The following is a 13297-nucleotide window of genomic DNA, read 5'->3' as shown; positions in this document are numbered from 1 at the left end:
TATTCTGTATAGGAATGTACTGTGAAATGGCCGTAGCTGTAATGTAATGTAGTTTTAACAGAATCACATGGTAATCTTAACATTTTTGTGATCATATTTGTTTACTTTTGTAAGATTTACTCTGTTTTCTGAATAAGTTGTGCATAAATATATGTTAAAATACAAAATTTACCTAATAGTTCCAAATATTAACTACACTTTCATTTCTAGAGGAGCAGAACTTTCATGGCAAGGTTGTCCAAAATCATATTCGCAGAAAGTTAATCAGATTTCTGTGGATGTGGTGAGTTGTAATGGAAATGAAGCCTCACTGGAATTCTGCCATCTGTATCAAAAAGCAAAGGTGTCTCACTTAAATACACAAGCAGCTGGGGTGAAATGTTTTAGAAATAGAGCTTCTGTATGCCAACCAGGTGAAATGAACTATAACAACTCTTGCTACTCTCTGATTGCTCTTCAGAACAGGAGTGACATTAAACAGTTTGGCTTTGAAACAGCATTAGAGTACTGCAGTGCTCAAGGAGCAACTCTGTTGGATATTTCTTCTCAGGTATTAAGCATGTTTATCATATGATACTTGATAAAATGTTTCCTGATCAGAAGTATTGATCATTTCATATAAATATGAGGTTTGGAACTTTAAGCCAGTTTTGTGTGTAACCTGTTGCTAGTGATGTGGAATCTGTAGGTTAAGTTTAGCAGTGCCAGTGGCGTTGATGGTGTGAAATGGAGTAATCTGTTGCCCAAAGAGTCTCTGTAATCATTTTGAAGTGAAAGCAATAAAATGCTTTCTTCATCTCAGGAATAAAGTAAAAATCATGAGATCTTAAGTCCGTGGAGTATGCTGGATAGTATAGCATTTTCCCATCACATCTGTCAAACAAATCAGTCACACCTTGTGTTGTATGCACCCAAGCATTCTCCTGCAAAATGATGGGTGATTTCTGCAGAAAGCATTGCCACTTCATTCTGAAAGCTGGTACCAGATTGCATTCCAAAAATAAACAGTATTACAAGGCAATGACGGTCTGCCATTGGGGAATAGTATGTGATAAGTCATACACCAGAATCACAATGTCTTTTTTCATTTTCAGTTGTTGTGGTGACACTTATGATGCCATTCATTTGATTGGTGCCTCAGGTGTGGCTCATACCATTTAGCTTGTATCACATCTGGCATAATGATAAGGCATAAGAAGGCCTCTCCTTCATGTTCCTAACATTCCAGGTGGTTACCACCAGCTTTGTATTGCAGCCATTTCTGTCAAATAATGTAGAATGAGTCGTGAGACAGTGACACCATTTTTCACATGCCCAAAATTCCTTCAGAATGTGAAGCACTGTCATGTGCATTAGTCCCGTCTCCTGGGCTGGAATCAATCACTTTCCAATAACACAGTGATACACTCTGTCCATCATAAGAATAAACATGATGTAAACAAATACAAACATGGTGGTTGGTCAGAAGCCATAGCATGCATACACTGGTCTTGTTACGCTCTTGGAAGTAGGTCCTACTAACGTATTGAGTATCTTATTATTAAGTTACATTAAATGAATCTTTAAGATATTCTAATGTATTGCCAGCCACAAACATTTTTCTTGATCACTTTAGCAATTTAGTTTTTATTTAAAAAATTGTGTACAGTACTGTTGTGCTCTGATTGTAGCACTGTTAATACACAGTATAAAAATGGCAAAGGCTGCTTCCTGCTACGTAGTGGAATGTGGTTAAAAAATGTTGAGAAATACGTTGTTCTTAATGTTTTTCATGAATTTACATTTTAAAAAATCAGCTTGGAAGTTTTCCGAGGGGCTGTATTTACTAAAGTTGAGTTATAAACACATGTTGGATGGATAGCCGAATCGCTAGCATAGTGGATTGATAATCTGGTACAGATCATGGATTGCTGGTTCAAATCTCATCATAACTGTCTTTTTTTTTTCTTCATTCGATTTGAAACACCTACATCTCATAATTGTAAAATTCATGATCATTTTTATGAATAATGCACATCTTCTTGTTTCTAATCATATATTACTTCAAAATTCTTGTTTTCATTTCAAATATAAATTCTTAACTATCAATATTTTATGACAGATTGTCAATAAAGGTTGCTTAAATTAAGAAAATATAAAAAAAGAAAATAAACCAAATGATTTGGACTGTGTTCACTGTTTTATACCACAGATGTAGTCTCACATGAACCAGACTGATAAGTGATGTAGAAAAATGAAAAACAATCATTTTTACAGCATCGAGCTCACAGTACAAATGCTGTATATTTACATTTGCCACTGCACCACTACAATATGAACCCAACAGAACTGATTTGCAGCCAAGTTAAGCAATATGGCGCTAGAAATAACAAGAATGTAAAAGGTGCCAGATGTATTGGAACTAACACATACATCATTTTGACATGTCACTGCCAAATGCTGGCAGGATGTACAATGGCATGTCATAAAAGAAGAGGAGAAAATGCAGCACCTGAGTGGCTTCATGGATTCTGTTGTTGATTGAGTTGTTATCAGTGTAGCAGATGATAGTTCCATAACTGAAACGTATTTCTCAGATTCAGATAAGGAAGGAGCTAAGAGATTATCAGTTGACTGACTGTGATTAATACCTTCAGTAGCTTCAGTAATCAAAAATGTGGTGAAATGCCTGCAGTATGCTTTTACTTCACAAATAGCTCACTCAGAAAAGTTACCCTGTGTTTAAGCTAGGTATTTTCATCACTCTTGTTTGTAATTATAATACTATGTTAGATGAGAACAAGAGCATTTTATGGTTTCCATCTAGTCACCTAAGAAGTGTGCAGTAGTGCTGGTATGTTAGATGAGAACGAGAGCATTTTATGGTTCCCATCTAGTCACCTAAGAAGTGTGCAGTAGTGCTGGAGTTTTGCTGAATATTATTTCAGTCTTTTTAAAAACTAAATGACATTTGAAACTATATTGTTTCTCTGATCATCTCTTTTTATGTCTGAAGTGTAACTACTCTTATCATTGCAGGTTAGTTGGACCAGCAGGCTGGCCAATGCTGTCAGTTAAATGTGCGAGTAAAGTTGTTGTCCTGCATTATCACTCAGTCTGTGTGCATATAACACAGCATAAAACGTATCCTTATTAATGTACTTCACTGTACTGGCTACAGCTTGGCTTCCATTCCGTGTGAAATGAAATTCAATGAGATTCAAGCAAACGTGGAAGAATACATGGTGTAATGTTTACATCAGGTTTATTCTTATTTTTTTCTTATGATGAACGCAGTATAGGAGACCATTCTTACTCATTGACACAGGGATAACTTGGTTGATGAATGTCTGCCACATTTTGGCATCCCTCGTTTTATTCACCTTGGCATAGTTCTAATGCAAAGCAGATTTCCTACAAGCCTCCTGAAGACCTTAATAGTGCTGTCAGGCTTTATATCTTCGGTTGTATTAAATTTTCATTCAGTTCTGTTGTTGTTGTTTTTAAAACATTGTGCACTACACAACATTCCATTCTGCTTGTATAGTTGAATTCACAAACAATGGTAGCTCTTGCTTGTTCATCATTTCCATTCGAAATTTGGTCAGGCATTTTGGTGTCTTCCACTTTGCCCTCTGAGGGGTAAGCCACTTCAGATTGTTGAGCACAGTCAGGTATTCATCCACACTCAAGTGCTGCAGATTCCAAGCACCAGTTGTGGTACATGCACACACGTGCTTTGTGATTAAAGAATCATGTATTTTACAAATTATGTCTCTCAAACAATTGAATACCCAGAATGGAATAACAACAAAGTAATGAAGAGTATAGTTGCTACTCACCACATAGTGGAGATGCTGGCAGTGCATAATGGGAAGAGCAATCTGAGTGGTGGGGGTGAGGATAAGGTTGGGGTGGTGAGGGGGGAAGGATAGCAGGGTAGGGGCAGGGAACACTACAGGAATGAGGTGAGAGAGGGTAGGGCAGCTAGGTGCAGTCGGGAAGTTAGACTGAGGGCAGTTTGATGGAGGGCAAGGGGTGGCAGAGGGCAGTGGGAAAAGGATAGAAGGAAAAAGACAGTGGGTACATTTATGGAATAGAGGGCTGTATAGTGCTGGAATGGAAACACAGTTCAGAAAAGCTGGTGTTGGTGGAAAGGATCCAGATGACACAGGCTGTGAAGCAGTCACTGAAATGAAGAACGTTGTGTTGGGCAGCATTCTCAGCAACTGAGTTGTCCAGCTGTTTCTTGGCCATAATTTGCCACTGGCCATTCATGTGGACTGATAACTTATTGGTTGTCATGACCACGTAGAACGCAGCACATTGGTTGCAGATTAGCTTGTAGATTCACAGGTAGTCCTGCCTTTGATGGGACAGGTGGTGCTTGTGACTGATCTGGAGTAGATGGTGGTGGGAGGATATACAGGACAGGTCATGCATCTACATTTATTACAGGGATATGAACCATGAGGCTAGGGGTTGGGAGCAGGATAGGGATGGACAAGAATATTGTGTAGGTTTGGTGGATGGTGGAATACCACTGTCAGAGGTGTGCCCTCTGTCTAACCTCCTTACTGCAACTAGCTGCTTTACCCTTTTCCCACTTCATCTCTGTGCGCTCCCACAAGCAGCACTTCACAGTCCCCCACCACTTCCCTGCTATCCCTCCCCTCCCCACCCCAGCTTCCTCCTTACCCCCACCACCATGGTTGCTTCTCCCATCATTGCGGCTGCTCACAGTCTGACTTTGGCATGTGTGTGTGTGTGTGTGTGTGTGTGTGTGTGTGTGTGTGTGTGTGTGTGTTGTCTAACTCTGATCAAAGCCTGTTTGGCTGAAAGCTTTACTTGACCATCTTTTCATTGTGCCTATCTGTGACTCAGCATGTCCACTACATTGTGAGTAACAACTATCCTTTTCACAAAATTATGTCTCTCATAAAAAAATAGGAGTGCAAGTAAGCTACTACAAACAGCATATTGAACACATTATTGTGGCCAAGATAGACAAGAAAGCCCATGCCTACCACAGCAGTACAAGTTTATATGCCAACTAGCTCCGCAGATGTTGAAGAGATTGATGAAATGTATGATGAGATAAAAGAAATTATTCAGATAGTGAAGGGAGACGAAAATTTTATAGTTGTGGGTGACTGGAACTCGATAGTAGGAAAAGGAAGAGAAGGAAATGTAGTAGGTGAATATAGAATGGGAGTAAGAAATGAAAGAGGAAGCCGCCTGGTAGAATTTTGCACAGAGCATAACTTAATCATAGCTAACACTTGGTTCAAGAATCATAAAAGAAGGTTGTATACATGGAAGAAGCCTGGAGATACTCGAAGGTTTCAGGTAGATTATATAATGGTAAGACAGAGATTTAGGAACCATGTTTTAAATTGCAAGACATTGCCAGGTGCAGATATGGACTCTGACCACAATCTATTGGTTATGACTGTAGATTAAAACTGAAGAAACTGCGAAAAGGTGGGAATTTAAGGCGATGGGATCTTTATAAACTTACAGAACCAGAGGTTGTAGAGAGTTTCAGGGAGAGCATGAAGGAACAAATGACAGAAATGGTGGAAAGAAATACAGTAGAAGAAGAATGGGTAGCTCTGAGGGATGAAATAGTGAAGGCAGCAGAGGATCAAGTAGGTAAAAAGACGAGGGCTAGTAGAAATCCTTGGGTAACAGAAGATATATTGAATTTAACGGATGAAAAGAGAAAATATAAAAATGCTGTAAATGAAGTAGGCAAAAAGCAATACAAACGTCTCAAAAATGAGATCGGCAGGAAGTGCAAAATGGCTAAGCAGGGATGGCTAGAGGACAAATGTAAGGATGTAGAGGCATATCTCACTAGGGGTAAGATAGATACTGCCTACAGGAAAATTAAAGGGACTTTTGGAGAAAAGAGAACCACTTGTATGAATATCAAGAGCTCGGATGGAAACCCAGTTCTAAGCAAAGAAGAGAAAGCGGAAAGGTGGAAGGAGTATATAGAGGATCTGTACAAGGGTGATGTACTTGAGGACAATATTATGGAAACTGAAGAGGATGTAGACGAAGATTAAATGAGAGATATGATAGTGCGTGAAGAGTTTGACAGGGCACTGAAAGACCTAATTTGAAGCAAGGCCCCGGGAGTAGACAACGTTCCATTACAACTACCTCAGGGAAGATCAGTTTGGGTTCCGTAGAAATGTTGGAACACGTGAGGCAAATCTGACCCTATGACTCACCTTAGAAAATAGATTAAGGAAAGGCAAATCTACATTTCTAGCATTTGTAGACTTAGAGAAAGCTTTTGACAATGTTGACTAGAATACTCTCTTTCAAATTCTGACAGTGGCAGGGGTAAAATACAGGGAGTGAAAGGCTATTTACATTTTGTACACAAACCAGATGGTAGTTATAAGAGTTGAGGGGCATGAAAGGGAAGCAGTGGTTGGGAAGGGAGTGAGACAGGGTTGTAGCCTATCCCCGATGTTATTCAATCTGTATATTGAGCAAGCCGTAAAGGAAACAAAAGAAAAATTCAGAGTAGTAATTAAAATCCATGGAGAAGAAATAAAAACTTTGAGGTTTTCCGATGACATTGTATTTCTGTCAGAGACAGCAAAGGACCTTGAAGAGCAGCTGAACGGAATGGACAGTGTCTTGAAAGGAGGATATAAGATGACCATCAACAAAAGCAAAATGAGGATAATGGAATGTAGTTAAATTAAATTGGGTGATGCTGAGGGTAGATTAGGAAATGAGATGCTTAAAGTAGTAAATGAGTTTTGCTATTTGGTGAGCAAAATAACTGATGATGGTCATAGTATAGATTTAAGTGTCAGGAAGTCATTTCTGAACATATTTGTATGGAGTGTGGCCATGTATGGAAGTGAAATGTGGAAGATAAATAGTTTGGACAAGAAGAGAATAGAGGCTTTTGAAATGTGATGCTACAGAAGAATGCTGGAGATTAGATGGGCAGATTACATAAGTAATGAGGAGGTATTGAATAGAATTGGGGAGAAAGAAATTTGTGGCACAACTTGACTAGGAGAAGGGATCGCTTGGTAGGACATATTCTGAGGCATCAAGGAATCACCAATTTAGTATTGGAGGGCAGTGTGGAGGGTAAAAATCGTAGAGGGAGACCAAGAGATGTATACACTAAGCAGATTCAGAAGGATGTAGGTTGCAGTAGGTACTGGAAGATGAAGAAGCTTGCACAGGACAGAGTAGCATGGAGAGCTGCATCAAACTAGTCTCTGGACTGAAGACCACAACAATGTTTCTCATTTGCTTATGTAGAATTTTGTCACTTACCACCATTGTAAGTGATGAGAACTCACACAAAATGGAACAAAAATTCACTAAATAACTAATTATGATCATATTTATTGCTCGCATTGGCTAAGACATTTGCAATAGAGTTGTCAGAATACTAGTACATGCTTATTAGCTGTAGGAGAATGTCTAATGTAGATGTACAGAACAAGCCTAAACAAGACCACTATCTTTCACGATTCCAACTGTAGTTCTGCATGCATGTGATATGGGAAGGGAGAGTCCACTTGTGTTGAAGCAAGGGGGATGTATGTGACTAATGCATGGTACAAACAACATTATTTGATTCCACTGAATTGAGTCTATATGGCAATGTGGCTACTATTTAAGTTTCAGCCCTCACATGTGGAAGAGTGTCAGTTCATATTGGAAAAAATACTGTTACCAATAAGTGATATTATTATTATTATTATTATTATTGTCATCTTCATTATCATCATCATCCCCTGTCATCATCATTATCATCATCGTCATCATATTATTCTGATACGCTAAGGTGGCCTTCATTCTTTTGTTAATTTCCATTTTAGCATTGTCTGATTTAGTAATCCATGAGGAGATGTACTGCCTTGTGCATCACCTTTTGGGTAATAGTTTTCAAAGGCTATCTCCTTACCAGTTAACAAAACTTCTTTCTCTAATGTGACAAAGATTGCCCAACGTTCAGTATACTTACTCACATCTCAGCTGTGTGTTCAATGTTAGTATGGCATAATAGAGTATTTCTAGCACCAAACCAGACATGCTCTTCTGTTTGTGACAATTTTAAACTTAACCTCAACTTGATTCCTCATAAACATAACAATATAGATGAATTACTGAAATTTGCTATTGTTGTTGCCATTTCTGTTCAAAGTCACTCCAAAACACATTCTCATCTAAATCCTGAGTTTCCATTAGTTGACAGCTTCAACATTGTCATGATGGATAACAGGTTGACAGCAGTGGTACATGACTATTAAGGGCCGATTGTATAAAACATTTGAAATTAGATTACCACAGAATGCGATTTCAGATTAAGCTTAACTCAGAAATCTGTGTTTTATAAATGTTAGTCCCAGATTTTATTATGGTGAGATAAGATCAATTGTGACTGGTGGAAATTCATGGATCAAAGTCTTGTTCACATGTAATCATCAGTTTACAGTGTAGTGACATTACAAAAGAGTGCTTTTGATCTGTGCAAATATAAACTGAAATAATAAAGACGTTGTTATTAACTTGTAAATGTGTAACTATGCCACTATCACACCACTGAAGCTTGAAATTTTTTTCCAGTCTATAAGGTTAATTTAAGGGACTTATCAGCTACATATGTAATGAGTGTAGATATTAATTTATTTCATGGCAATTGATGGAGATGTCTCACAATTTATATGATTAATTTTGAGGCATGTTATAGACCCTCAGCAGCAGAGGAAGAAAGGAAAAATTGAAATATTTGCCATGAACAGTTACATATATTGATATTGACAACAGTCAGTAGTGTTTGAACATCTCTAGATGTGCTCTCTCAGCTCTAGTAGCAGTAACTATAGAATGAGTATTAATTTTTGAACTATCGGACACATGGCTAAACTGCTATGGCAACTGCATGTGTAGTAATGAAGTTGTTTACCAAGTTATTATTTACCAGTACTGATTGAACAGCTGTTTCAATAGCTCAGCACTTACGTTCTGGTCTCTCTTATGAAGAAACCCAGTTTCAAATCCAGGTCATCCCCAAGGTTTTTTTCCATTTGATGCTACTTTCTCTGCTGTATTGGTCATAAACATAATTATAACAACACTACATTCTGAAATCACTTAAGTCTTTCCATTTTCCACTGTGGTGGGCACCATTCTGTGTGCAAGAAACTTACATGATGTAAATTATGGTGTATTGTTTCCTTTCATTCACTTTGCAGATATCTTAGTATTCTGATACATCTGCTGAGGCCAACAAAGTGCGAACTCATTCTCAACATTAAGGTTAATGGAGTACGAATCTCCTGAAACTACAAAAAGAAACCAGGCATTGATTGCAGTGTGCATGCTATATTTAATATTAAGATGTTATGCTACAGAAAGCTTCAGATGATAGTTCGCAATTCGTTGAAACAGATATAGCAACAGCTTGCAGGGTTTTCCTCAAGATATTGGCCTGCATTTCCAGACTGAAGTAGGAATTCATCAAAATACCTACTGAAGAAAATAAATGATGAAAATAAAGTGTAGTTTCTATCAAATATCAAGGTTTCTTGGTATTCAAGGTGCTGTGGACTAAGCTCATATCCCCATTGTATCTCCTGGTGGCAAAAGTGCAGAAATAAGTAGGACTTGTCACTAATGGTTTCCATTGAATGTACAAGCGATCTCAGAAGCTATGCTTAATCAGGGCGTATTAAAATGTGTAAAAGCATCACACATAACTTTGGGATGAAAATCTTTCTGCAAAGAAAGTCCAGAACCAACAGAAAATGAAGCTAACAGGAGTAACAATGCAATGATTGTGGAATTTATTGACAACATATTTACACGTTTTTCTTGTTTGTTGTAGTAACTTTATCAGATTTTTGCATTCTGTTGTAGCGTTATACTGGCTCAATACGATTTCCTGCAAAAAAATCTTTTTTCTATGAAGAGAAGTTCGAACATTGGTTCCTTTTTTTGTGTACTTTCCTTCATCATCATTACATGACTCTTTTGATAATAAATCCTGTGTACGTACAATGCATATGATTAATGTGTGCATTCAGAGATTGATAATCATGGTGATAGCTGATTTCTGTGATGTTGTCAAGCACATTTCTACCTCCTTTGGTGGATCCAAGTTTAGTGTTGTACAGTAGAGTTGAGTCATGAACAGTGTTCAGTTTCTGAACTAATGTCAGAATTGATCTCCAGTCAGCGATGCTTATACAATTGGCCCTAAGAGTATGAAAATAGGGCCTGTAACTTCTCTACTCATTGTACCGCATAGCTCTGAATGATTTTCAATAGAGCTGCAAATTCAGATTCCTTCTAGTTTTTCATATGTAAACCATGGATTCCCTACTTTCCAATCATCATCCACAGATGCGCAATCATAGTCATTTTGTTATTGTCTTTCAAATTCTTATTAAAATTTGCCTCATATCTTATTGGCAACACTGCTAATTTATATCCAAAAGTTCAATTGTGAGCTGTCTCAAACGTGCCTGTCCTACCCCTATACATACTTAATGCACTACTCTGTGTAGATGTAGATCTACCAAACACAGTGTTTAGTTATTTTGTAATATTCTCCTTGTATGTAGTTTTTCACTGTTGACCAGTTCATATTCCAACAGTGTCAAAAAGGACAATTTGTTGCTCTGATATACCAGTGTTATCTGAAGTCGCTGGGGTGTGTAGGGAGTGGGAGGGGTATGTGGATGTAGAGCATATTTAGTCTAGTATTGGAGTCTTAGAACAATAGACAGACCATCAGAGTATGAGAAAGTCATATCTCTCACATTAAAAACTTGCTGACTAGAATTACTCACAGAGAAAATGGGAAGAAACTGAAGAGGTATGGGAATACCATAACTTTAACTTCAAAAACTTAAAGTAATCTCAAGTACCTGGCAGTATCTGGTAATGTGAAGAGGAATAAAGAAGGGCCAACATATCATTGTAACTGTTATGTATCTAAAGAAAACTTTTGACAATATAAGCTGAAGTTAACTGTCAGAAGATTAAAAACCTAAGGATGAAGTACCAATTAGCAATTTAGTTATCTTTCATAACAATTTCTGTGTAAGTTGTACAGCAAAGTGACAAAACTCATGGCATTGTGATATGCACGTATACAGATGGCAGTAGTATCACGTACATAAGGCATAAAAGGGTAATGCATTGGCTGAGCTGTCACATGTACTCAATTGATTCATGTGAAGAGGTTTGCAACATGATTATGGGCACATGATGGGAATTAACAGACTTTGAATGTGGAATGGTAGCTGGAGCTAAGTGCATGGGGCACTGCATTTTGGAAATCACTAGGGGATTCAATATTCCAAGATACACAGCATCAAGAGAGTGGCAAGAATACCAAATTTAAGGCATTATGTCTCACCATGGACAATGCAGTGGACGACAGCAATCACTTAAAGAACAAGAGCAGTGGTGTTCTTGTACTCCTGTCAGTGCTAACAGACAAGGAACACTGCATAAATTAACTGCAGGAATCAGCATGGGATGTACAACAAACATATCCATTAGAACAGTGCAATGAAATTTGGCATTAATGGGCTATAATAGCATATGTCTGATATGAAGGCCTTTGCTAACAGCACGACATCGCATGCAATGCCTCTCCTGGACTCATGCCCATATCATTCGAATCCTATATGAATGGAAAACTGTGGTCTGGTCAGATGAGTCCCGATTTCAGTTGTAGGGTTTGTGTTTGGCACGACCCCACAAAGCCGTGGATACAAGTTCTCAACAATGCACTGTGCAAGCTGGTGGTGGCTCCATAATGGTGTGGGCTGTGTTTACATGAAATGAACTTGGTCTTCTGGTCCAAATGAACTGATCATTGATTGGAAACAGTTATGTGCAGCTACTTGGAGAACATTTGCAACTATTCAGGGACTTCATGTTCCCAAACAATGACGGAATTTTTATGGATGACAGTGCACCATGTCACTGGGTCACAATTGTTCATGACTGGTTTGGAGAACATTCTGGACAATGATTTGACCACTGAGATTGTCTCACATGAATTCCACAAACATTTATGGTACATAATCGAAAGGTCAGTTCATGAACAAAATCTTACACTGGCGACACTTTCGCATTTATGGACACCTATAGAAGTAGCATGGCTAAATATTTCTGAGGGGACTTCCAAAGATGTGATGAATCCAAGCCATGCTGAGCTGCTGCAGTACACCAGGCGAAAGGAGGTCCAACATGATATTAGGAGGTATCCCATGACTTTCGTCACCTCAGTGTATATCAAAGGCTAAATAAAAGAAGTGAAAGAGACAATTAGAACATAAATAAAAATGCAAAGTGATAATGAAGTTGTTGTTGTTGTTGTTGTGGTCTTCAGACCCGGAGACTGGTTTGACGCAGCTCTCCATGCCACTCTATCCTCTGCAAGCCTCTTCATCTCCCAGTACCTACTGCAGCCTACATCCTTCTGAATCTGCTTAGCGTATTCATCTCTTTGTTTTCCTCTATGATTTTTACCCTCCACGCTGCCATCCAGTACTAAACTGGTGATCCCTTGATGCCTCAGAACATGTCCTACCAACCGATCCCTTCTTCTAGTCAAGTTGTGCCACAAACTCCTCTTCTCTCCAATTCTATTCAATACCTCCTCATTAGTTATGTGATCTACCCATCTAATCTTCAGCATTCTTCTGTAGCACCACATTTCGAAAGCTTCTATTCCCTTCTTGTCTAAACTATTTATCATCCATGTTTCACTTCCATACATGGCTACACTCCATACAAATACTTTCAGAAATGACTTCCTGACACTTAAATCAATACTGGATGTTAACAAATTTCTTTTCTTCAGAAACGCTTTCCTTGCCATTGCCAGTCTACATTTTATATCCTCTCTACTTCGACCATCATCAGTTATTTTGCACCCCAAATAGCAAAACTCCTTTACTACTTTAAGTGTCTCATTTCATAATCTAATTCCCGCAGCATCACCCGACTTAATTCGACTACATTCCATTATCCTTTGTTTTGCTTTTGTTGATGTTCATCTTATACCCTCCTTTCAAGGAAGTTGCAATGAGCAAATTATGTTATAGTCACAACTGAGAGTAAAACATTTTATGAAGAATTATAATGTTCCTGAGACAACCAAATGTAAACAAAGCAAATCCAGTTCTACAAGGGTGGGGAACAAGAATGTGTAGCAGAAGTGAAATATATATATATATATATATATATATATATATATATAAAAAAAAAACTGAGGATAAGTACAAAGAGAGACATGACGAAT

At 38.1% G+C, this 13297-nt stretch overlaps 1 protein-coding gene across 2 annotated transcripts in view; it reads left to right on the top strand.

Annotated features, from left to right (window-relative positions):
* Positions 1–13297, top strand: part of LOC126191321 (serine protease svh-1-like) — a 457777-nt gene that overhangs the window by 173181 nt on the left and 271299 nt on the right. For both annotated transcript variants that reach the window (XM_049932162.1, XM_049932154.1), the window contains exon 5: positions 211–550. In XM_049932162.1, the coding sequence (XP_049788119.1) occupies positions 211–550 (340 nt within the window). The remainder of the gene's footprint in view (positions 1–210; positions 551–13297) is intronic.

The sequence above is a fragment of the Schistocerca cancellata genome, chromosome 1 (assembly GCF_023864275.1).
Source record: "Schistocerca cancellata isolate TAMUIC-IGC-003103 chromosome 1, iqSchCanc2.1, whole genome shotgun sequence".
In the NCBI taxonomy this organism is placed as follows: Eukaryota; Metazoa; Arthropoda; class Insecta; order Orthoptera; family Acrididae; genus Schistocerca; species Schistocerca cancellata.
The sequence above is the reverse complement of the archived record's forward strand: the minus strand, read 5'-3'. Positions and strand labels throughout refer to the sequence as shown.